This window comes from Malania oleifera, chromosome 4 (assembly GCF_029873635.1).
Source record: "Malania oleifera isolate guangnan ecotype guangnan chromosome 4, ASM2987363v1, whole genome shotgun sequence".
In the NCBI taxonomy this organism is placed as follows: domain Eukaryota; kingdom Viridiplantae; phylum Streptophyta; class Magnoliopsida; order Santalales; family Ximeniaceae; genus Malania; species Malania oleifera.
Window position 1 is genome coordinate 51135485 of NC_080420.1, and position 26649 is coordinate 51162133.

General features: G+C 37.1%; 1 protein-coding gene across 2 annotated transcripts; it reads left to right on the plus strand.

Moving 5' to 3' along the window:
• The first annotated feature begins 4936 nt into the window (after nt 1-4936).
• Nucleotides 4937-26649, plus strand: LOC131154039 (putative 1-phosphatidylinositol-3-phosphate 5-kinase FAB1C). Of its 2 annotated transcripts, XM_058106513.1 has the most exons (12): nt 4989-6648; nt 7251-8036; nt 8149-8302; nt 8392-8736; nt 13030-13440; nt 13528-13791; nt 13881-14212; nt 14303-14429; nt 14553-14711; nt 23047-24591; nt 24738-25004; nt 25784-26649. In XM_058106513.1, exons 1-12 carry the CDS (start codon nt 6089-6091, stop codon nt 26036-26038), a joined length of 5205 nt encoding a protein of 1734 aa, XP_057962496.1. In that variant the 5' UTR covers nt 4989-6088; the 3' UTR covers nt 26039-26649. The 2 variants fall into 2 exon arrangements, with proteins under 2 accessions (XP_057962495.1, XP_057962496.1); XM_058106512.1 differs by having other exon boundaries at nt 4937-6648; nt 13030-13791.

The window sequence follows — 26649 nt, forward strand, 5'->3', positions numbered from 1 at the left end:
CAAGAAAAACACACAAACCACCACGGAAGTCCTGCATCTAGACTACAAAACCAGACCTCAAATTCTCTTATCCTATACTCTGGTATTATTATTGTTGCATTCTAGAGTCTATAAAACCTAGTATCCTAGACTCTGATACCAAAATGTAACGACCTGCTTATCTTATTATTTAATAAACATACTAAATAAAATAGTCAACCCGACACCTATGGGTAGCGGGGACACCTATCATAAACAGCGGAACCTAGGCAGCAGTAAATGTAAATCATCATTCTCATAACCACAAAATATAAAATACGAGAGCCAACTACAATCCACAGTGATACTATATTCATATATAACCTCAAAATATCAAAAATACATCTAGGATCCCACAACAAAAATCTCCTGTTCTTAGTACAAGACTTACCCTCCTAACGGGGTAGCACAATAGAATCAACGGTGGCCACGACCCGCCGGTCCTTCTGGGTTTCCTGAAAATCATTTAATGTTTGGGGGTGAGACACTTCTCAGTAAGGGAAAATAATTTAAACATAGTTGTGTGGCAACATGAATATTTGATGCAATTATACATATGTAGTACATTTCATATATCTAAAACATTCATCATAACATACTAAATAATCAAATACTTTCATATTTTCTGATACATCATATAGTTCATAAAATGTCTGGTATAGCTCATAATACTAAAAACATACACAGGATGAATAGCTTGCTAATGTCATGTATTACCCCCCATGACGGGTTGTGTAGCCCGAAGGCGGGACTCGACAATGGCTGGCCGACCACTGCCAAGTCAAAAATGTCTATAAGTACGATGGGCCCGCCACACCCTGGTCCGTACTACCAGGTGGAAGTCTACAACCCTACACTAAAAGTTACACCGACTATCCATCTCCCACCCCCTTGTGGGTGGTTAGCACAAGTATGAACATAAATATTTAATCTATATAGCTACGGTACCGTGCTCTTGAAACTGAACTAAACTAACATTCGGGTTCTGATAACATATAGTACATGATAATATAGCATTTAACATAAATGGATTGATAACATTTCTATACTTTCATAAATATGACCTTACGCCGAGCTTTTTGTAAATATGGCCTTGCGCCGAACATTTCATAAACACGGTCTTCCGCTGAAAACATATAACATACATGGCCTTGTGCCGGCTATCAATCACAGCCTTGCACCGAAAATCTCATACATATCATTATGAGTAAATAAGTCATTTATCATGTATTTCAAAATCATCATATATTGCATTATTTCATAATTACTGAAAACATGCTTATTCGTAAAATTGCATAATATAATACATATCATGTAAAAATAATATTCATGCCACACAATGCTGAATAAAATCATATATTTCATTCTAAAATCGTAATTCCTGTATAACAACAGTATTTTCCCAAATATGCATTTACTCAATAATATTCAGACATAATACATGTTTTTCTGAAAATTACTTTGCTGATAAATAATAGTAATTTGCGTGGAAAATAATTGCTTTAGTTTATTCCCTTACCTGATACTTAAAAGAAACCTCCTAAAAATCTACTCGTCCTGCACCTGCAAGGTTCCTTGAGCAACACCTTGAAATCAACAACTCACATAACTAAACTTCAGTATTTCTCCGTATATAACATTTCTTATAACTATGGAAAACCCAAAGTATGAATATTTAGCCTTACCTTGATTTAGGGATGAATTTCAACTCGCTCCCACCAACGATCTGCTCCAGTAGCTTTGGAGAGAACTTCCCTAGGAGCGTCGTGGTGGCCTCAGATCATCGATCAGGCGAACGACGAAGCCAAAATCGAAGAGAGAGGAGAGAGAAATCGTAGGGAGGAGAGAGAGAGAGATATATATTTTCTGATTTTTTTTGCTTTTAAATTTGGGTTTTAGGCTATTTATATGAGGGGCTTCGTCGATGAGCCATGTCACCTCGTTGACAAGGTCAAGAGGAAATTTGTAGAAGAACTCTCCCCCTTCGTCGACGAAATTTAGAGTCGCCCAAATATCCTCTTGGTATCTTTTCATTGACGAAACACACCTTCGTCGACAAGCTCATAATGCAACGTTGTTGATGAACACAAAGCGTTTGTTTCATGTTCGTCGATGAAGCCTGCTGTGCCCCCTTTTCCTTGGTTCCATTCTTCCACTCTCTTAATTATTATTTAAATGTCACTACTCTTCGGGTCATTACAGAAATACTCTTACTTGTGAGCTTGAGGCGGGGACGTAGGCAGTATTGACCGAATCTCGATAACATATCTGGTGCAACTATTATTTTTCCGCACTTTCAATTTCAGCACGTGTATTTTTTATGTTTGATTTATTATATGCAGTATATGTGTTTGATTGTTTAAATATTTGATTGGGTTTATGATTATATAGAAAGACCTTAGGATTGTGTAATACTGTTTGTGGAATTTGAATTGACCTAAGATAAAAGTTTTAAATACCCAATTCACCCCCCTCTTGGGAATACACAAATTCCAACAATTTTAGAAAATTTACTCAGTTTAGGATTATTTGGGCATTTTAAGTACTTTGGTTTTGTTTTGTAATTTTTATTTTAGTTGGCATTACTTGTAATATAAATTATATAAAATGTAGTTAGTTTTCAGTTATTTTTCTATTTTAAGTACTTTGTGGTTATTTTGTAAGTTTCTATTTTAGTTGGTGTTATTTTTTTTATTATTTGTGTTAACTGTAGTGGAGTATAGAATTAGTGTGATTGTGTATTGTATAGAAAAATTAAAATTTGAAATCGGATGACGACTGCTTCTCTCTCTCTCTCTCTCTCTCTCTCTCTCTCTCTCTCTCTCTCTCTCTCATGCAACCTTCTCCTCTTCTCCTTTTTCTACTTCTTCTTCCTCCCCCCTTCTCTATTCTATCTATTTAGTCTCTCTTTAGTTTTGTTCTCCTCTAACTCTCTTATATTCTTTCCTATTTTGTCCTTTCTATCCAGCAAAATCTTTTTATTCTATCTTCTTCTATTCCTTTTCTTCTTTCTACTCTCTCCCATCATTCTCAATTTCTATCTATTTCTAAGTTTTTGTTGTTGTCCTCTATCAAATTAGTATAAATTTAATGGAAAAGTACCAATGGAAAACTTTAGATGTTTATATGGGTGGTTAGGATTTTTTTTTTTTTTAGTTTGATAAAATTTCTAGTTATTGTAGAAGTGTAGTTAGATCAAGGTTATTTTGTGAATTTTAAGTACTCTAGGGTTGTTTTATAATTTTCTATTTTAGTTGGGGTTATTTTATAATTATCTGTGTTAGTTGTAGTGTTGGGTGTAAATAGTGTGATTGTGTGTTGTATGGAATAATTATCATTTGAAATTAGATTATAGATTGTTCCTCTCTCTCTCTCTCTCTCTCTCTCTCTCTCTTTTGCGCGCGCACGCGCAACCTTCACCTCTTCTCATTTTTCTTCTTCCTCCCTCTCTCTCTCTCTCTCTTTCGCGCGCCCACGCGTAAGCTTCACCTCTTCTGATTTTTCTTCTTCCTCTCTCTCTCTCTCTCTCTCGCAACCTTCCCTTCTCATTTTTCTTCTTCCTTCCCTTTTCAATCTCTCTCAAAATTTGTTTTCTTTTAACTCTCATCTACTCTTCTCCTACCCTATTTCTATCCTTGTGTCTAGCAACCTCTTTTATTCCCTCTTCATCTCTATTCTCCCCTCCTCATCCTCTTCTTCTTTCTACTCGATCCCATTATTCTCTCCCTCTCTTTCTCTCTAACCTTTTGTTTTTGTAGACCTGCATCACAATTTCTCCTTAAAAATTCTAACCTAAGACCTCAAATGCAGAACTCTCAAATTTTAACCACTTGATTGTCTCTCTAAAATACCAACTGTTCTTACTAAATTTTTATGCTTATGCATTTAAGATAATTATTAATAGCTTTTTATAGTTTGTTTATTTAAATACTTGTGCAATGTCATGTAGTGGAGTTTTAGCATTAAATTTACAATTATATAAAATTTAAGAAAATTTTAAAAAGAAAGACTTGCTAGGAATGATTCCTCCTCCTAAGAATTGGAAAATGATAAAATGCCGTCTTAACACTAGGATCCACATAAGTGAGACCCATGTTTTAATGTAAGTGTTGTCTTGGATTACTTTAATAGATTCAAGCATTAACATAGGATCCTGTTCGAGTAGGTTCAAGCATTAGTATAATATCCAATAATTAGTGAATTCCAAATCTTGTATGCAGAGTGTTTATTCCGAGTCTTTCTCAATTGAATGACATGCAGATAATTTTTACCCATTTATACATGCATTGAACTTTAAATTTTAATTCTATCATACTCGCACATATTTATTATTATTAGTTTGACAATTTGGGTTTTGATTTTTATAACCTTGGGTAAAATTCTGTGCAAAATATATTAATTTTCAACGGACCATTATAAATTCAAAAAACCCCAAAATTCATGTTGTGAAACATAAGTCTACATAATTTAAAAATAAACTAAAAGCAAAACCTATAAATGTCAATCGCAAACGCCTGTCCGGAAACAGTGCATAAGAAGAATTACCCAGTTTTGGTGGATGGACGGATGGGCGGCTCCTTTACATGTCAAGTTATAAAAGGAAAAGGAGAAAAGCATAGGGTGATTGAGCCATGAATCTGTAATGTATTGCATATAATTATTTTGTGCACATTGGAATGGGCATGGGGTTTCCTTAAATAATAAATAAGAATGATTCGCCCGGCTCTTTAAGACCATTTACCTGTACTGTACAGAGCAGAGCATCTATTAAAAAAAGAAAAAATTCCAGAGACTGAGCCGACTCAGTTCCAGAGGATGAGAGGAGGCGCATGGGTTGAAAGAATAGTAATAACAATAAAATAAAAAATATTAAATAAACCCCTTGAAAACCCCAGTTAAAACACCATGCTGACCAATGGGGGAGGGAGGGAATCTAAAGTGAGAAGGCAAAGGGATAAAAAATCAAGGAAGGAGAAGAAGTCATTAAACATAAAAAACAGTTGTTTGTGCAGAGAGAGAGAGAGAGAGAGGGAGAGAGGTTGGAAGTGCTTTTGAAAAACGCTTTTTTGCTTTTTAAAAATACTTTTAATGGGTTAGGACTTTGGAAGAAGGGGAATGAAAGCAAGACCAGGGGGGAAGGTAAAGAAGAAGAGTGGGATGCTGGCTATGTTGCTGTTCGAGGTGCGAGCCGATTCCGGAAGAAAGGGAACCTTCTCCGTACTCCTCCTTTTCCTCCTTTTGATTCTAATCCTCCCTCTTCTTTAATCCAATCCGCTTCTCTCTCTACCTTCTTCTTCTTCTGGGGTTTACTATTTTCGTTTCTGGGTTTTTTGAATCCATTTCAAGATCTCTCCGCTTTATGGGCTACTGGGTTTTTTGTTTCTGCGTTCAGCATGAGTTTCTTTTGTGGAAAGTTACTGAAACGAAACAATTTGCTGATGTTGATCTGGGTTTGGCCTTTCAGTCTCAGCTGGTTGATTTAGGGTTTTTTTTTTTCTTCTTTTCTGTTTATTTTGCTGCTATAATTGTTGCCGCTGAACTGGATTGTATGCTGTTGATGTGATGCTATACTCGACCCGGGGATGCATTCTTTATAACTCCGGAATCGGTTGGTAGGGTGTGGGGTTTCCTTCTTTCAAGTGTATCGATTAAGAACATGTATTGTTTTTGATGGTGTATGTAATCCAAACCTGTAGTGTAAATAGTCTTCCTCTTGTGCATTTCAGCCCCATCTGAAATCTATAGAATTCCTTCTTCTTCGATATTTTGTGATTTTGGGAGGAATTTCATCCTTTTCTTTATCCAGTTTTAACCTAAAATGGAGGAGAAAAATACACACCCAAGTTTTAATCGGTCCCTGTAATCCTTTACAACGCCCATTACTTTTATTCTGGGTTTGACAATTCTCACGTTATTACTTTTGTTTTATTCATAGTTGATACTGTAAAAGAGTAGATAAATTTGCGCGGGGCTTTAAATTTTTCCTTCTCTAAATACTAAATTTGGGCAAGCTGAGAGGAAGATACATACGAGGAACTGCATCTTATACTCGTTGGGGGCATTTTGTTTGATGGGAATTCCTGATAGTTCACTATTGAATCTAATAAATAAGGTTAGGTCTTGGATTTCTTGGGGACGAAGAGATCTCTCTTGTTTATCTGACAAATTTGAGATGTCCTTTAACAGTTCCATTATGTGTTGTGAGTGTGAGAAAACATTTTCGGAGTTCTATCAGAGATACTGTTGCCAGAAATGTGGTAGGGTGCTCTGTGGGAAATGTATAGGAGGTTATCCATCACCTGTTGTTGCTGCATCGGATGCTATGAAAAGAGAGGCTGTGAATGGGCAATACATAAAGTCATGTAAGTTTTGCTCTAGGGTTAGTGTTAGGCATGGAGGTGGGAGAAGGTATGGTGATAAAATCTATCCTTCTGCCAGTCCTCGAGGAAGCTCAGAGCCGCCATCACCATGTTTCAGCGGGGAAAAATTTGATGCTGATGTAAGCAACGAGCCCATTCAAGGTGATCGAGTTGATTGCTTTCTTGGAGCCCAGGAAGATGGTTATTTTCACAACGAAGTGACTGGTAGCAGTTTTTCTGCGTCCAACTCTTTTCGCTGCTCTTTTACTAGGTAGGCTTAACATGTTCATAAATTACTTAAGATTTTGATAGCATAAAGTTGTTTGTTAGTGAATCTTCATGTCTTCATTTACCTGGAGGCATTTAAAACTGTCCATAAGTTATTTGTGGGAAAAAAACAATCTTTTTTCATCTCCCATTTTTTAAAAAAATTGCAAAAATGTTGTCTTGTTTTCAAGTATTCCAATGTTTGCATAGAAAAGTTGGAAAATGACTTTCAATTATTTTCTACTCTTTATAGACATGAAATCTGGAAAATAAGATGGCACTTTTGTTTTTCTTTGGAAATTTAGAAATGGAAAATAAAAATTATTTTCCACAATTGAAGAGGCCCTGAGTTGTTAATTTTGTTCTATTTGCGTTTGAAATGATTCTTGTTCTCTTTTATTTTTTATTCATTTAATCTCATTGCTAACTCTAGAATAGTTTTAGTGAATTTGGTGACTATTCTGTCTATTAGCTTAGCCATTGCATTCTAATGCTTTTGAACTGTAAAACCTTTTATTTTGTATGTCGTGTTAATATGCTATTGCGACATAATTTTAATTGAACTCTCCAATGTGAATCCATCGTTGAATTTGTCAACAAATGTAGGAGTGATGAAGAAGAGGCCGATGAGTCTGCGAAGCACTTTTTCCGCTCATCGAGTGAATACTGTTATGACATTTTGGATATAGATTCAAGTAATGTTAGTGGTAGGCATGAGTTTTACAGTTTCAAGTCAGTAGATTCAAGTCCTTCAGAAAGCCCCTCGAGGATTCGTTTTACTTCCCAGGGAGTAGGGCATTCTGTGCAGCAGGAGCGTGAGGGAAGCCCAATGTGTCAGAATGATGCTCCATTTAATAGTGATACACAGGCTGTTTTAAAAAAGCCTGAGATAGAGATTCAGGATCCTGAGAACACTGATGATTGCCCTGATGATCTGTCGATTTTTAGAAACCAGTATGAGCATTTGCAAAAGCTATTGGATTTTGAAAAAAATGGCTGCATTTGGTTTCCTCCTCCACCTGATGATGAAGATGAGGGCAATTTCTTTGCATATGATGATGAGGATGATGATATTGGTGAGTCTGGTGCAATGTTCTCATCTAGTGGTACTTTTCCTAGAATGTTTCCTCTCAAGGAGAAACATAATGAGGTAAACAGAGAACCCCTAAGAGCTGTTGTGCAAGGGCATTTTAGGGCTCTTGTGTCACAGCTATTACAGGCAGAGGGTGTCAATATGGGCAAAGATTGCATTGAAGACTGGCTTAATATAGTTACAACAATAGCATGGCAAGCTGCAAATTTTGTGAAACCGGATACTACCGGGGGAGGCAGTATGGATCCTGGGGATTATGTAAAGGTTAAGTGTGTAGCATCAGGAAGACCAAGTGATAGGTATTATATGTTTGAGATTTTCTAAGTTGAATCATATTTGGAGATTCTCTGTTTTCTGTTCTTATACAACTCCATCTATAAAACTTATAGTTGGTATGTTTTGTGTATGCAGCATCCTTGTAAAGGGAGTAGTTTGTACAAAAAATATAAAACATAAACGAATGATTTCACAATACAAAAATCCTAGATTAATTCTTCTAGGAGGAGCCCTCGAGTATCAAAGAGTCCCAAATCAGCTGGCATCTTTGGATACATTACTCCAACAGGTTCTATCTTGAGTTCCTTACTGATTTGTCTTTGCCATGATTGTATGATCTTTATAATGAAGTATTCAATTTTTTTTTTTAATAAACAGGAAATCAATCATCTCAAAACAATTGTTTCAAAGATTGAAGGCCGTCGCCCAAATGTTCTACTGGTAGAAAAAAGTGTGTCTTCATATGCCCAAGAATATCTGCTAGCTAAAGAAATCTCTTTGGTCTTAAATGTTAAGAGGCCATTACTGGAGCGTATAGCCCGGTGCACTGGTGCTCTTATTACCCCATCCATTGATCATATTCCTACAACACAATTAGGACATTGTGAACTCTTCCGGGTGGAGCGAGTATTGGAAGAATTTGAGCCTGCCAATCTGTCAAACAAGAGACCATCTAAAACTCTGATGTTTTTTGAAGGTTGTCCGAGGCGTTTAGGCTGCACGGTATGTTTTCAGTGTTAATTAGTGATTTTATTTGAATATTTAATCATTAATTCTGAGTTCAAAGTATGCTTGTGGTGTTATGTGTAATGTAATTGGAGTATGCATATGAACCTACTTACTTTTGAAACTTTTAGCTTTTGCTTAAAAGCCATTCAGGTGGAACCATGCCATCACAGTGTCCAGTGCTTAGTTGTTTGATCTCGTATATTGCCCCTGGTTTTATATGTATTAAATATCTTATGTTTTCAAACCAAATGTCTAGACCTCATGGAAGCACTCTGCTTTGGTTTGTGAATATTCCACTTTGGTCCAGCCCTTAACCCTTATAAGGTTTGATAGCGATAGTCCTCTTAACAGATTTATGGCTGGGATGGGTTTTGTGAACAGAGGCAGACTTGGGTTAATATGTGGGGATTGTTTTTCTTGCCTGGAACCACCCTCCCACAAAATACTTCCCTTATCTTATGATCCACGGCGAATACATGTAAGATATAAATATATAAATAAAAATATATATGTCTATATGCACATCCTTGTGTATTTTTATTACAATGTCTGTGGTTTCTTAACATGATGTTTTGCTTTCTTTTATCAACAATATGATATATCAAATTAAGGAAGTTATTGATTCTAATAATGGCTTAGGCATTGTTTACTTTAAAGGTTTATATGCATTTATTATTTTTTGGTACTTAATGGTGTTCAGATCCCTGGTGGGATGTGGATGCCCTAATAAGGTGGAGTTGGGGATGCCAGTTGTGCCCTGAGGATCCAGGGCAATAGGCAGGGGTTTATCATCTTGGCAGGGTAGCTCTGATTATTGCCCTTGAGATCCACTTTATGACATCCCTATAGGAAGTCATTATAGATATTCACGGACAATGTAAAATTTTATATTTGCTGGGGAAAGTCTTGTAGTTTTGAATAATATATGTATAAGAAGAGTTGGATATGTTAGGAGTTGACTTATCATGGGTAAGAGACAATGTTCAAATTTGAATTGCTATTTCAATTTTACAGCCATATCAAATTGTGCTGTCAAAATGCTTTAATTACTAAGGACCATAATTTAATATAAGAAGGTTCATGAGACTATTTTGTGGCTTGTGCAGGTAATGTTTATCTTGAGATTTTTTTTTGTTGTTATATTGTTATGCTTTATTTTATTAGATAAGGGGAGATGACTTGCCTTGCAAATCATGAATCACAGGTGACTTGGTGAAATTTCAGGACACAGTTCAATTGAACTGTGGATTATCTTTCTAGATTCTTAGTCTGCATTTTCCTTGATGTTTTAACTTTCCAAAAAGTTGAGTGGGTTGAACACTTGAACTTGTGTCTACATACCTCATTTAGAAATTCTTATCTAATTTTTTGAGGCCTGATATACATTGTTGGCCCACAATCTAACAGCTTAAACTTTCAGGTAAAGTGGTTGTCTAACATGGTACTAGAGTTGGTTATGAGCAGGTCTTAGGTTTTAATCTTGTTTCCTGTGTTTATTGTGTGGTGTTTAAAAAAATTAATTGTATTCCTTGTAATGGGTTTTATTTATTGTGTGCTCGTCTCCTCATGTGCTGTTGGGCTGCATGTGAGAGGGGAGTGTTAAGGCCTGATATACATTGCCCCAATCTAACTGCATAATCTTTTAGGTAAAATGGTAATCTAGCCCATGGTATTAAATAACGGCCGTTACGTAACGGAAAAATAGGTCTCTGATACCGTTTCGGGCCGCATTAGCAGCGAGCCAAAAATTCACATGGGTAACGGCCGTTACACTAACGTTACGGAACATAACGTCCGTTACGCAGCTTCGAGCCTTCGAACCCTTACATCTGTCGTCCGCAAGCTGAGTTCAGTTCCCTCTTCGCCCGAATCACTCTTCGATTCTTCGTCTGCTTCATACGTACAGCTTCGATCTACTGATCTGAAGCTTTGAAATCCCTAAAACTCCCAAAATCTGTTTCGTACAGCTTCGTCTCCCTTAGTCTGTCATTCGTCTCCTTCATCCAAGAACCCAAAAATCAGCAAGCCTTTGATTCCTCCATTCGAAGCCTCCATTCGAAGCCTTTGATTCCTCCAAAATTTGGAGGCTTGCAGGTTGCAGCTGCAGCAGGCCAGCAGCTCTCTTGCAGTCGCAGGCTCGCAGCTTCCGTGGGAGTGGGAGTCGGGAGTGGGTATATTGGGTAAGTGGTAACTGGGTAGTGGGTGGTGGCCAGTGGGTATGTAATATGTATGTTGTTTTATTATTTCAATTTATGCTTTATTGCTTTATATAAATTGTAAATTTCAGTTTGTTTTAAATTTTAGTTTATATAATTAGTATATAAATTGTAAATTTCAGTTCATTTAAATAGTATATAAATTGTAAATTTCAGTTTTAAATTTAGTTTGTTTTATAATTTCAATTTATAGTTTATATAAATTATAAGTTTCAGTTTATTTAATTACTAATTAGTATATAAGTTGTAAATTTTGTTTTATAATTTCAGTTTATAAATATAATTAGTATATAAATTTAGTTTATTTATTATTTAATTAAAATACAAATTAACAATTATAAATTATTAGTGATTGTATAAGTAGAATTTATTAATTAAAATAAAAAAATTAGTATAAAGTTTTTAAAATATAAAATTTATAGAGTTACTTAGACTCTTAGAGAGTTAAAACCTAGAACTTAGAACTTAGAAACTTAGAGTACAGATTTAGTAAAAAATTATTAACTAATATTCTACATATTTATTTTTTAAAATACCTTGAGGTCCTTGACAATTAATAATTTAATATTAGATCTACAATTTATGATAAATTCTAATTTGTACACAGTTAATCAAGTCTCAACTCTCAAGTGACTTAAGTTCAAGTCTATTACCATTTAAATAATTAAATTGTAAGATTTACAATTTCATATTTATTTTGTTAAGTTGTAAATTTTAAAGTAATGTAAATTATTAAAAAATATGTTTTTTTTTTTTTGTAAACAGCGCACTAAAATTAATATAAAAATCATAATGCCTATTAAAAAGCATTTGTAGGTTGAATGAAGACCTTTAAAATTCATTAAAAATCATGTATTAATGGATTTCATGCTTATTTTTCGATTTTGGCATGGTTGTGCGTGCGTGAAAAAAATTCACGACTGTTACGCCCGCTTCCTGTTACGTAACACCCGCATCTCCCACCTCCTGCGACTGTTACGCGACATTACGCGCGACCGCGATTTCGAACCATGATCTAGCATAATTATTTCCAATTACTACAACTACTACTGTTGTTGCTACTATTGCTACTCTGCATTTTTAACTCTTTTAAATAATTTATAAAATAATTATTTTTTTTGTTGGCTGGATTGCGAAGTGGCAGGAGAAGAAAATGTGATTTAAGAGTTGAAGTTTTTGAGACCAGTGAAGGAATAGTTGTTTGGGAGTCTTCTTTGTGGAGAAAATTTCAAATTTCTATAAAATAGCTCTTTCAAAAGAGGTTTTGTTTAGGTCGGTGGTTAATAGGTTGGATTAATGCCCTTTTTCTATGGCATCTTTTTGGTCCCAGCTTTGATTGTGCATTTTTTCTACTTGGAGTCTTCTATATGGCTTCTTTTTTCTATTTTCCTGTTGCAAAAGATGGATAACTAAAATAATGTAGTACCCTTATCTTCAATTTGTTTGAAGGTTTAATTTCCTTTGGATCCAGCAATGCAACCTATCATATAATTGGGCTCTCATGTCACAACAATCAGCTTCCTTTTTAGCTTTGTAGGGATGAGTGGGAATGATTTGTGTATTGTCCTTGGAAGAACTCAAGCAACAATACACTGGAACAGTAATGATCATCCAAGGGTAATTTTGAATTGTTCTTTTGAAATATAGTGGTTATTTTGGAAGGTGAAAAGGGTAGTACTTCAATTATTTGTGCTTCTTGATGGTATTTTTAGGTATCGTTAGATATGTAGCTAGCCCTGAGTGGTTGTGGTTGATGTGCTCCCTTTGGGGGAGTGGGATCATGGTATATGCTTCTGTGAACTGCCACCAGAGTCCACAAATTAATTTAATATTTGTGTTTGAAAATATTTCTCTATGATATTTTTTGAGAGGTGAAAACATGCTCCGTTGACATTGTTCATTTTGTCCCATTTGGACTTTACCGGACTATCATAGTGTGTACATACATAATGCTTACATATGTTTCTTTTAGTTTTCCTCATAATTTGCATTCCTTTAGGCATTCGATTAAGCATAACATTTAACCTGTACCTTCTGATCTTGATTGAATTGTTGTGGCTTCACATTGTAGGTTTTGCTGAAGGGCGCATGTCATGAAGAGCTAAAGAAGGTTAAGCATGTTGTTCAATATGCTGTTTTTGCAGCCCACCATTTATCCCTCGAGACTTCCTTCCTTGCTGATGAGGGTGCCAGTCTTCCCAGGATAACACTGAAACCGTCAATTACTATACCAGAAAGGATTGCAATTGATAATGCTATTTCAATTATCTCTAATTCTTCTGTTTCTGCGTTTCAAGCAGTGACTGATCTTTCAGATCAAAGTGAAGGATGTGAGGACCTTAATCTGGAACTTAGAGGTTGGGATTCATCATCTGAGCATTTTAATCCTTGCCATCTTCCTCCCTTCCCGGTTTCCATGGACTGCAGAGTTAAAGGTGTAAATATACTCTGTGATGCACATAGAGACGATTCAGTATCTAAGGTGCGTGTGGACTCATTTTCCCTGAAACAGTGTGAGGGCTTAAGGGTGCCTACTGCGTTTCCTTCTGATGTTAAAAATCATTCCCAGCCTGAATTGCTGGAATCAATGGCTGAAGAGGGGAGACAATCTGAAGAAATTAATGAACTGGCAAGACCAGAAAGGATTGATGAAAATGAACTTTCTGCAGAATACTTCTCAGCTGCTGACAGTCACCAGAGCATATTAGTATCTTTCTCAAGCCATTGCCTGAAGGGAACTGTATGTGAACGCTCTCGCCTCTTGCGAATTAAGTTTTATGGTAGTTTTGATAAGCCTCTTGGGAGATATCTTCGTGATGACCTGCTTGATCAGGTAACTCATTCCTGGTTTCTTCTATTAATTTCTTTCTGATGCTCAGTTCTTAATGTAATTTTATGAGTTAATCTCGCTTGATATTGTAGACATCATATTGTCGGGTTTGTTATGAGCCAGCTGAGGCCCATGTCCAATGTTATACCCACCAGCAGGGAAGCCTTACAATTAATGTTAGACGCCTTCCCTCACTGAACCTACCAGGGGAACGTGATGGAAAGATATGGATGTGGCATCGATGTCTCAAGTGTGCTCCAAAGGATGGGGTTCCACCTGCAACTCGTAGGGTTGTTATGTCAGATGCTGCCTGGGGGCTTTCATTTGGAAAATTCTTGGAACTTAGCTTTTCAAACCATGCAACTGCTAATCGCATCGCAAATTGTGGCCATTCTTTGCAAAGGGATTGCCTTCGTTATTATGGGTACATGCTATATTAAATTTTAAGCTCGCTATATGTCTTCTTGTTGGCTATGATGATGGTGATGACTATAAATGCTTTTCTATGGGATAGGTTCGGGGGCATGGTTGCATTCTTCCGTTATTCCCCTATTGATATTCTTTCTGTTCATTTACCTGCATCGGTGCTTGAATTCAATGGCTTTGCTCAACAGAAGTGGATAAGAAAAGAAGCTGCTGAGGTGAGAGTCCAAAGTTCTTATTTCCCTGATACATTTCTGCATATGCTAGTAATAGAACTGATCATAATTTTTGTTTTGTTTTCCTTTTTCTCTGGACCTCTGGTTTAACCTCACTCCTATCAGCTTATGAGCAAAATGGAGACATTATATGTGGAGATATCTGATGCACTGTACAACTTTGAACAGAAGGCTACTGAATATGAACCATCAGATGCAAGTGAATTCGAGGATCACATTATGGTGCTCAGAGATCTACTTAAAAAGGAACGAAATGATTACAATGTAAGTACAAACTAGTGACTAGTTCTTCGAAAGTGGTGCTGCGTATCGCATATCCATCTCTCTCTCTCTCTGCTGCTGTTATCTTGATGACTTTCAGCAGAACCCTCCTCTCTCTCTCTCTCTCTCTCTCTCAGCCATTCATGAATTAGTAATTATTTGTTTCAAATGCTGCGAGTTGGAGACTAATGAGTGGTAAAATCAGGTCTTTCTTCTCAGTTTTTTTTGTTGATTTGTTTGTAGATAGCTACATTAGCCCTACTGGAGTTGATTTTAGAGAGAATTTGAAGGAATGAAGAGCAGTTAGCATGAGAGAGATCACTCCAAAATTTTTTTTCATAGAGAGCAAGTTATTTGATTTGGTTTTGAAAGATGAAGGGAAGACAGATTGAGGGTTATGGAATAAAGGAGAGGGAGAAGATCCTTATTGTGCTTGGGGTGTAGAGCGCTGCAAATGGCTCCTTCAGGCTTGGTCAAGACTTTCAGTTTGACGCAAGAGTTGAGACAGTTTCTATGGTGGTGGGTGAGAGAATTTTAATGCTAGAGCTGAAGTGCAATGAGGTTGGGAGGATGTTTGGTGATGTCAAAGATTAATGACGTTGGTCTTAATCTTCCCAAAAGGCTTGATGGCTAATGGTTGGTGGAAGATATACAAGTACCAGATTGAGATTTGTGATCGTGCCAGTGCAGATCCCTAATGGGGGAAGAGTTAGTCAATATTTTCCTGTTAGGGATTAAAGCGGCCTGTTAATATTACTTAACATGCTTGGTTGGTGAAGCGGAAGGAGGGTGGAGGATATGAGGGTTGGCTATTAAGGGGCCTATGTGGGGTGGCTTGAATTTTTGTGTGTAGATTGGTATGTGAAAGGAGCAGCAGCTATTTGTTGGCGTTGCAGAGGCAAGCAGAGTTGGGGACAATGCGCATGACCTTAATTGCGGATTCGCATGTATTTGTGCTGAAGGAGACATCCTAAGGTAGTGGGAGACAGCTCGGCTGCATTGGGGCCAAATTCAAATTTTCTGGGCTGGCTATTTATCTAGAGCACATTTTGGTGGGCTTTTTAAAGTGCTGAGAGAAGGCCTGACATTTTGCCTAACAGAACCTGAAAAGCAAAGCCCATTTCCTGGTCTGTTTTTGGGCTTTGGGAAGGATAAGGGCAAGAAGCTCATTTAACCTGGTAGGGAGACTGGGTTTAGAGGAAGGTCTATATCCTCTTTTGGACCTTTCTAATCCTTTTAAAGGCCCTGCTGGAGGCTTCTGTAGTAAGGAGGGTCCTGTGTCTTAGGGAGAAAAACCTTGTGCTCAGGATGATTTGGAAGATGGGCTCAGAGAAAGGCTGACAGAAATTGTCTCTTCCTTGGCACATGGATTGGGTTGTTGGCTGTGGGGGGTTAGTGGTGGGTTGGATGAGTCTCCCAGAAACCAGGGAATAAGAATGCTTCCAGTTGGGGAATTTGGCAGGCTGGAGGAGTCATGGGGGGTTGAACTTGATGTGCTTCGAATGGTGGCCAAATCAGGTTGAGCCATTAGCCATTATTCTGAAGGATTTGGAGCTCAGAGAAGCAAAGTTGAAGGAGGCTTTGAAGTAGGTGCTGAATTGTATACTGCCGGAGGTGCAGTTGGAACCAGAATTCTCTCTGAAGGGGAAGAAGGAAAGTTTTGAGAAGACGGCCACCAGTTGGGTCCTTAAGAAGGTGAATGGCTTTGAATAAAATTGTGGGGATGTCCTTCAAGGAGTTTGAAGGCTTACACTCTTTGAAGACGTTGAAAAAGGAGCGAAGAAGAAAAGAATTGCTTGAAGAAGCCTGCTAGCAGTGGCAGCAGCATCAAGAGAGCTTCAGAGGCTGGGGTTTTCAATCGATTATTGATCGGGTTGGTGGGAAAGGGAAAGACTTGGAGGGCCATTTGGGCCATGGGAGTTCTCATGCAACCTTGTATGAAGTGTATTCTCTCTTGGAATGGAGGGAGTTTAGATGTTTTTAAAAACAGATCAGGGATGAAAAACAACTTAAGGGAATGGAGGGCTGACAGAAAGCCAACATGGATTCACTAAACAAGCATTATTATAAGAAGTTTATGGGGAACCAGAGATCAGCAATATCTTCACTTGAAACTAATAGCTCAGTTGGAGATAGTTGGGTTCTGAGGAAGGCCTTAGTTGTTTAGTTGTAGGACTTTAATTTTTCATGCGGGATTTCTTGATCTCATTTCTTTTCATGGATAAATAGATGGTTTGATGAGGCTTTCCATAGGGGTGTATTATCCATATGAAGATGAGAGGAGGGATCTATTGCGTTGTGAACTTCCTTTAACTGGGGGGAAAGGTGGAACTACTCTTGGGTACTGGGGGGTTGGATTTTAACATAGTTCCTTATGCCCATGAAAGAAGTGAGGAAAGGAGACAGTTACTGCAGAGTTCAGGCAGTTTAGAGACTGTTAATTTACTACTCTATTCTTGTTGTCTAACCTTTGGGGAGGACCTTACTTTTTCTTGAATTGACAGTTCCTGATTTCAACTGGTTGTGATGAATGTTATCCAAGTGCTGTTTAAGAACTCCTAGACCATTGTTCAGTCATTATCCCATCTTCATAGAAGTGGGAAGGATGGACAGGCCCTGTACTTTCCTGTTTTGAGAGTTGGTCTAAGATCGAGGGCCTGAGGGGTTTAAAGACAGAGTATAAATGGTAGAAAGGAATGTTAGTAGAAGGCCATGTAAGCCTTGCGAGGAGTGCAAAACTGAAGGGCATAAAAGCTGGAATTGGGGACTTGGTTCTCAGGAAAGAGAACCTTCTAAAGGGAATCAAGTAGCTGGACAGCAAAGAGGCAGTAGAGGGGATCTCCTTTGGGTAGGGAAGGATGATTTTTTTCTTTAAGAGCTTTCTGGTGTATTAGGGATGGGGGAAATTTCTAGGATAGAAAGTCTCGGGTCCTTTGGCTTAAAGAAGGGGAAACACAAAGAGCCTGTTTAGTTATGGAAGGGGAAACACAAAGAGCATGTTTAGTTATGGAAAACATTTTTGATTTTCAATTTTTTAGTTTACACAAAGTGTAAAAGTTTTAGCTTATTTTTAAGTTTTTCAAGATTCATATTAAAAAGGTAGAAAATAAAGAGTTTGTTTATATGTGCGAAACAATTCTTCATTTTTTTAGATTTCAAAATAATTACAAAAAAGGCAACTTGTTTTTCAATTTTTCCGATAATTATTTGAGGTTGTATTTGGGATCATGGATTTTGAGGCTTGGGTTTGGTTTTGTGCGAGTTTGGAAGAAACTTAATACATAATCTGCACAAATCAAAGTCCAAGATTTGAATTCCATGCTTCCATATGCAAAGAGTAAGAAATCTAGAAAATAATGAGATGTTTTCTAAATTTTTTATATTGATTTAGAAAATTATAAAACAAGATGGCATTTTTTGTAATTATTTGAAAAATTAGAAATAAAAAAATATAACTACTTCTGCAAGAAAATAGTGCCAAAATTTTTTATTGTCATTCATTTATTTCATACAAATGTTGTAAAAATGAAAAAATTAGGTAACTTTTTGTATTTTTTTTTTTTATAAATATAATGGAAAATGATAACTGTTTTTCATAGCTAGATGGGCCCAAAACTTTATTCACCTTGGAGAGCAATTTGTTTTTCTTCACGAGAATTGGGGATTGTTGAGGAAGAGCTACTCAAGATTCCTGCTAATATCTTTGAGACAAGGGACTTTGTTAACAACTCGAACAGCTCCTTTTTACTTTGATTGCGAATAGGTGGAGTTTATTAATGAGTTTTGACCCATTAGCCTGGTGGAATGTGTGAATAATTATTATCGAAAATGTTACCTAGCAGGTTGAAGGATGTGGTGGGGGAGGCAGTGGGACCATACAAGGATGCTTTTATGGAGGAAAGACAAATCGTCAATGCAGTTCTTATCGCTAATGAATTGGTCAATAGAAAATTAATCGAAGACAGATCAAGAAATTTCTAAGCTCCCATGGAAAAAGCTTACCAACATGTTTTTTGGGACTTTCTTATCTGTGTTGGACAAGATCGGTTTTTGGTGGAGGTTTCTTCACCTATCGTTTCCATTCTTGTCAACCGAAACACCAGTTGTGTTCTTTCATTCACCTAGGGTGCTTAGGGAATTGGACCCTCTCTCCTATTTTCTCTTCATTTGGCCATGGAGGTTCTCAGTGAAATGCTAATTGTAGCAGTGGGTCATGGCCACGTTACAAGTTTCACTGTGGGGATACAAGTTTTACTATGGGGAAGGTTTACATGAATTAGAAGGTTATTTCTCTTTTGCTTTTTTGCATACTGCAGTCTCATATTTGATGGTTCTGGGTTGTGAGAAAATTTTAATTTAAGGTGCATGTTGCTTTGTTTTAAAACAATCTCAGGGTTGGTGGTGTACCTGGGGAAGCTTTTGAGTTAATTTCATCAAAGAAGTTCAATGTGAGAGGCTTAGAAATGTTTTGGGGGTGTTGGGTGGGCAGTCTCCAGTGGAGACTCTCCACTTTACTCATTTGAGGTTTCTACCATGGGCTAAATTCAAGGAATAAAAGGAAATAGGATCCAGCACTGGAAAGATTCGAGAAGTTATTGGGTTGGAAAAGTAGTTGTATCACAAAAAGAGGGAGAATTCTGAATTACTCATTAGAACTACTTTACCGAACTTGCCTGTATGTTTCATATCTCTGTTCCCCATTCTAGGCTTGGTGGCTAGGAGAATAGGAGGGATCCATTTAAGAATTTTGTGGGGCAGTAGTGAGGGAGGTGTTAAGTACCATTTGGAGAGGTGGGAGGTGGTAAAATAATGGAAGGGGGGGTTGGGGATCAAAGATTTGGCCAGCTTTAATAGGCCCTTATTGGTTAAATGGTTATGGAGATTTATGGTAGAAAGAGAAGAGTTGTGGAGGATGGTGATTGGGACTAAATATAGAAGGGACCATAATGGGTGGATAATTGAGGGGAGGGGACTGTATGGGATGGGGTTGTGGAAGAACACAAGCGAAGGTTGGGAGTTCTTTACTGGCCATGTTTCTTTCGTTGTTGTGGGAGTCTGTTCTCTTTTGGCATGTCTGCTAGCTTGGGATTCTTCTCTGCAATTATAGTTTATTGAATTATTCCTGTTGGCCAGAAATTAAGACGATCTTTGTGAGCTCTTATTTGCATATTTAAGACACAAGGTTATGTGGGATGTTACTATCATTAGGAGGGCACAGGATTGGGAGATCGAGATTTTCTATTGTTTTTATTTTTTTGATGGCTTATGTGGTTCTTTCGCAAATAGATAGGGGAAGGATGGGTAATAAATGAGTTAGAACTTCGAGGTGAGCTCTTTTTCAGAATTATGGATTTTAGGTCTTTGTTTTGTTGAAGACAGGTTGTTAGCATGGATGGCCATATAGAAAACTAGAGCTCCCATAAATTTGCTTGGGAGTGGCTAGAAACAAGCTTTTGATTCAAGCTAATTTGCAGAAAAGGAAAATTGCACTGGTGTATAGATATTATCTGTGCAGAAGTGAAGGTGAGAGGGACATCATATCTCCTCCTTGTTGATGGTAGTTAGACGAGGACTGTTTTTGGAATTTTTCTTTTACTATGATGGGAATTTGGGAGAGTTATGGGGTTTTGGAGGGGTATCTTGACTAATAGAGGAGTAAAAATATTATTGAATTGGTCTAACAACAACAACAAGCCTTAAGTCCCACTAGGTGGGATCGGCTACATGAATCCTTTTCTACCAATTCACTCAATCAAGAGTGTTTTCCTGAATTTATCATTGAATTGGCCCCTTCTACTACTTTTTGGTTATCGTAGAGGGAAAGAAATTATAGTGCTTTTGAACTTGTCATTGTTTCCCTCAATACTGAAAGGATGGTTTAGAACACTATTATTTATTCACTTTTTTATTTTTAAAGTACAGTAGGCAGCAATATGTGAATTATGAAACTGCCATTGATTTCTAGGTCTAATATCTTCGTAATTTCTTCTTTGGCCTTTGGGTTGCACACCCGTGGTGCTTCTAATATATCTCCTTAGTTTTGAATAGGGGCTGAAGGGTGTGAGTGCACTTAAAGTAATTAGAATTATGATCTAAAGGTATTTAGTCTAAAATGTTAAAGCTTGATATACATTGTTGACCCACAACCTAACAGCTTAAGCTTTTAGGTAAAGTGGTAATCTAACATGGTATCAGAGTTGGTTACCAGGAGGTCTTGGGTTCTAGGCTCGTCGCCCGCATTTATTTTGTGGTATTTAAAAATTTATTGTGTATTTATCTCTCCACGTGCTGTCGGGCTGCATGTGCGGGGGAGGTATTAAAGCTTGATATACGTTGTTAGCCCACAACCTAACAACTTAGACTTTTAGGTAAAGTGGAAATTTAACATAAAAAATATAGACCCATCAATCCGTTGATTCATTCCAATTTTCATTGATTTAATCCGGTATAATATTCGAAAAAGATAGGAGAAGTTGTCTTCGGTAACTTTAGTTTTAATTCTTTATTTATTGTTTAATATTTCTATTTAATTTATTCATTTTATAATATTTAATTTAAAATGTTTTTTTTTTCACAAGAAAAAAAGTTTATCTTTACCCCCGACCCTTAAAGGAAAGATCTTTTGATTCGATAAAAAATTTTCTATTTTGATTGATTTTGATAGTTAGAATAGATTGGTTGTACTTATCCAATAACCTAATATAAACGACTCGCTATTCATTCGGTCTCTAGGGCATAATCATTATGTAGACATCTTGAAAGTGAATCGTATTCCATGAATATGATATCTATCTAGTGTGATGTATGGAATATATGACAAAGGTGGAGTGTTGGAGTATTTCTATTGATCAATCATGTCATATAGGCCCAAGTCGGACATTCAATTGCTTCGATTCTCTTTCTTTTCTTTTCCAAGTAAAAAAAAAAAAAAAAAAAACTATGATGGCTCTATTGCTTTCTATATTTCTTTTCTTTCATATTGGTATTTGATTCAGCTTCAGCAATCCCAAAGTTTCTTTTTGATTCAATCAAATAAAATATGGAAAATATAATCTTTATTTATATTTATTTTCGTACTCTTTCATAACATAAAGATTGTTAAGAGCCCTCTGGTGTGAAAACAAAAAAGTTTGTGACGCTGAAATGGACTCCGATCTGTCTTTTTCTATAACAAGTTCCTGGAATAAACAGTCTTTTGAAGGAATTTTCTTCTGGGATATTTTCGTTTCTCTAATTGGGTTTTGGAGGCAACTTTAATGTTATTATATATTCACTTGAGAAGCTTAGAGCTGTTGGATTACTTTTGGTACATGGGGGACAACTTTATTAGGGAGTGTGGCCTCGGAGATAATTGCTCAGTCAAATGCTTACTTGGTTTGTCTGATGACCTCATTTGGTTACCACTTCTGTTGATAAGTTTTTGTTTACTTATCAGGGAGGATGCGATTCCTAATGTTTCCCAATAAATGTTGCCTAGGGTTGTGCATGTTTGATTATCGTGGAGTCAGGTTAGGTGAATTGGGGCCCCCCTCTGTTTAGGTATGGTTGATTCATCCTGACATTGTTAAAGTAGTTACGGATGCCTGTAGTGAGTGTAGGTTGAAAGGTTAAAAAGGTTGTTAATTTGTGATAGAAATTGAATTTTTTCAAGGAATAGTTGAATGTTTGAAATGAGGAAGTGTTTGGGGATGTGAGCTTTAACAAGAATGGGGTTTTACAGGGGATCAGATTAATACTAGTGTTTCTTATGCGTAACAAGGCTGAACAAAACCTTGACTCCAGATGCTTGTATTCTTTGTTTCCCAAATTGCTAGACCATCGCACACATTGTGATGCATTTTTCTTTCTTTAGGTATATGGGAATAGATCGTTTGATTTTCTTGATGAAAGTAGAGCGTGCCGTTATTTGGAGGAGCACTTTCTTCATAAGTTTGTTGCTTTTGGGACGTAGGGGAAGATGCTTCTTTGGAAGCATGCTATCTTGCCAATTATTTGGCATATTTGTTTGAAGTGGAATGCTAGGGTGTTTAAAGGGGAGAAGAATTCCACTGATTTTATTCTGGAGTAGAATTATTTTTCTCGCTTCTCTTTGGTGTTCTTTTGGCAGGTTTTGGGGACTTCCTGGTGGATAAAAAAAAGGTTGGAGGGCTTTGCTTAATTAATATATTCTGTTTACTTCAATTTTTTCCTGTTTTTGGAAGACATTTTGTCCTCTTTGTAATAGTTTATTTCCTTATTAATAAAGTTATTTGTTCATTCTGAGAAATTTTCTCTGTTTTTTAAACATGTTATAAGTAACTTTTCTGTCTACATGATTAGCCTACCTGCTTGTAAACAGGTTTTGCTGCAATCAGCTACTTTAGAAACTTCACAATCAGGTCAAGTAGCAGTAGACGTTCTGGAACTCAATCGCTTGAGACGTTCTCTGTTGATTGGTTCTCATGTTTGGGATAATCGGCTTTGTTTATTGGACTCTCTACTTAAAACAAGGAGTTCTATATTCAACGTTACGCAGGGGAATGTATCTGATGCTGAGCTGCAGGAGTCTAAGCGTGATTTGTATTTAAATGATGGCAAGCATGACTGTTCTCCTGGAGAAAGCCTATCTGAGTCTTTGAATTTGAAATTACAGGAGTCTCCCCAGAATGATCTACAGTTGCTGGAGGACCCAGACTTACCGCTGCTTGAGCCTTTCGCTCCTCAAGACTCCATGTCAGCCGCAAGTTGTCATAAGAAACAGGAGGAGATGCACTCTGATGGGGATGCTTCTGTCAACAAAACATTCTTTGAAAGTGTCCCTTGTCCTGAACCCAATCTCTCTGATAAAATAGATTCTGCTTGGACAGGGACAGATCAACTTCCAGTAAAAGTTCAGAGTCCTTGTATGGTACAGGCAGATGGACCCCAAACTGGTCCTGGCACAAAAATAAATCAGATTGACACTTCACCTTTCAAAAGGCTAATTTCACCTGTAAGAGTGTATTCATTTGATTCTGCTGTAAGAGTCCAAGAAAGAATTCGGAAAGGATTGCTCCCTTCTATGCATTTGTCTACAGTAAGATCTTTCCATGCTTCTGGGGACTACAAGAGTATGGTTAGAGATCCAGTTTCAAACATTTTAAGAACCAATTCTCCAACACTACCTAGAGAGGACCAGAAGTTGAGTTTTATACATAATTCAGCACCCTTGCATATCTCTTGTGCATCTCATATAGCTGAAGGGGTCCGGTTGTTGCTTCCACCAGTGGGCCACGATAATTTAGTTATTGCTGTTTATGACGACGAACCCACTAGTATTATATCATATGCACTCAGTTCAAAGAACTATGAAGACTGGGTTGCCAATAAGTCAAATGAGCATGAAAGAAACTGGAGTGCTCATGACGGAAGCAGAGAAGATTCTGCATCATACAGTTTTACAGCCTGGCAGTCGTTTGGCTCTCTGGATTTGGATTATATGCACTGTGGAAGTTATGGGTCTGAAGATGCTTCATCATCGATTGGTAACTTATCTATTTATCCCAAGAAATCTCCACACCTTAGAATATCATTTGGGGATAATTATTCAATTACGGGGGGGAGGATGAAGTTTTCTGTCACCTGTTATTTTGCAAAGCAGTTTGATGCTCTTCGAAAGAAATGCTGTCCAAGTGAAGTAGATTTTGTGCGTTCTTTGAGCCGCTGCAAGACATGGAGGGCAGAAGGCGGGAAAAGCAAAGTTTATTTTGCCCGGTCATTGGATGAGAGATTCATTATAAAACAAGTCACCAAGACTGAGTTGGATTCTTTTGAGGAATTTGCACCTGAATATTTCAAGTATTTGACCGATTCTCTTGACTCAGGAAGTCCAACTTGTCTTGCTAAAATTCTTGGTATTTATCAGGTTTGGCTTTACCTTGAGTTGCTATCCTTCACATTGTTCTTGCTATTTATTTATTTACGATATTGGGTTGAGGACTGTGGTGGGTGGGCATGTGTTTAGAAGTTTCTCATTCCTCTTGTGATTTCAGCTTGTTGATGTAATTGCAGGTTACTGTCAAATATCTGAAAGGTGGCAAAGAAACAAAAATGGATTTGATGGTGATGGAGAACCTTTTTTTCAAGAGATGTATCTCTAGGGTTTATGATCTCAAGGGCTCTGCACGATCACGTTACAATCCTGATACAACTGGGAAAAACAAAGTGCTTTTAGATATGAATTTGTTAGAGACACTGCGTACAAAACCCATATTTCTTGGAAGCAAGGCAAAGAGAAGACTAGAGAGAGCTGTGTGGAATGATACATCCTTTCTAGCTGTAAGTTTTTATTATTATTTGTTAGAGTGCATCATTGCTGCGAATTTTAGTTAGTTTAACATTATTTCACTCACTGAAATCATGACAGATGATGAATATTTGGTGTGCTACTAGGGATTTGGTGAGATTTATTGCAGCTTCCATGTGTTTTCTGAAACTAATATTGACCTCATTTCTCCTGTCATTATGTATGAGTTAGATTTTCCCCTAGGTTTGTACAGCGCATACTTCTTTAACGCAAGTTAATTTTGCTCCTAAAAGCCGAGATTTATAATAATTGCTCTATTTTTTCTGAACTTTTGTTTTGGTGCTTCTAATAATTAATAGTTTGTTTTGAAAATACTTCTATAATTTTATCTGTTGCTTTTGTATTGAAAATTGATTTTTGATTCTTTTCAACACTAAATTAATAGGCAATACCTTACTAGCTCTGTTAGTTGTGGATAAATGGCTGAAAAGATGTGATTCCCTTGATGACTTCAACAATCTGTATGATCTCAGGTTACTATATTTTCTGACATGCAGAAGGATTTTTGAAATATAGATAACCTGTACAATGATGAAGTTTGCTCCAGAAATAGAAGTCGCACACAATGAGAAATTTTTTTTTTTTGATTGCTTCATTAGAGATTTGTATCGGCCAGTTTTGAAGCATTTTTGAAAATCACAGAATGATTTTTTTTCAGTTTTCTCGCACTTGTTTATTGTATGACATTGTAGGGTCACAGAAATTTGTTCCTCTGCTTAATGATTATTATTTGTCTGTCATGTTTGTTCAGTCTGTTGATGTCATGGACTATTCGTTGTTGGTTGGTGTTGACGAGGAGCGCAAGGAGCTGGTTTTGGGTATCATTGATTTTATGAGACAGTACACATGGGACAAGCATCTGGAGACATGGGTGAAGGCATCTGGTATACTGGGCGGCCCTAAGAATGCTTCCCCAACCATTATTTCTCCTGACCAGTACAAGAGAAGGTTTCGAAAAGCCATGACCACCTATTTTCTTACAGTACCTGATCAATGGCCTTCATGAATTGCATTTTTGCATTCTTTTTAGTCACTATGCATTGGTTAGTTAATAAGGGAATGGGAAATCTCATTACTGATAAAGCAGAGGGGGGAAGATCCTTCCTGCTAATTGGTTTGGTTTCTTTTTGTTTCGTTCTTGGGTATACGGGCAGAAGTGATCCCAAATGTGAGGCTAATGCACAGATGAGCAGAATATACTAGGACAAGAACAAAAATTTTCTTTATTTTTTCGAAATTTTTTGTAAATCACATGTACAAAAGTTACCTCGAGGAAAAAAGGATACTTGACTTGATATGTTCGGCAACTTTTCCCTGAACAAGGATGAGTGCTGCAATGGTGGCCTGAGAATTTATATGCATGAAAGTCACCAAGAAGTCCAGTCTTAAGTATTCGAACTGAACTGCCTTATTGTGATTGTACGGTTAATCTTGTTCGTATTCTTGCTCCCCTGAGCATTTTTTGACTGGTAATATACTGATGTTTTAAAACCTGGATTGGCCTACTCGATTCCACTGGGTATGCGCTCTGGTCTGGGTTGTAGCAGGAACCTAAAAACTATGTTATGCTCTATGAACCTAGGTTCGCCGAATCAAATGAAAGTTCGTCATTTTACA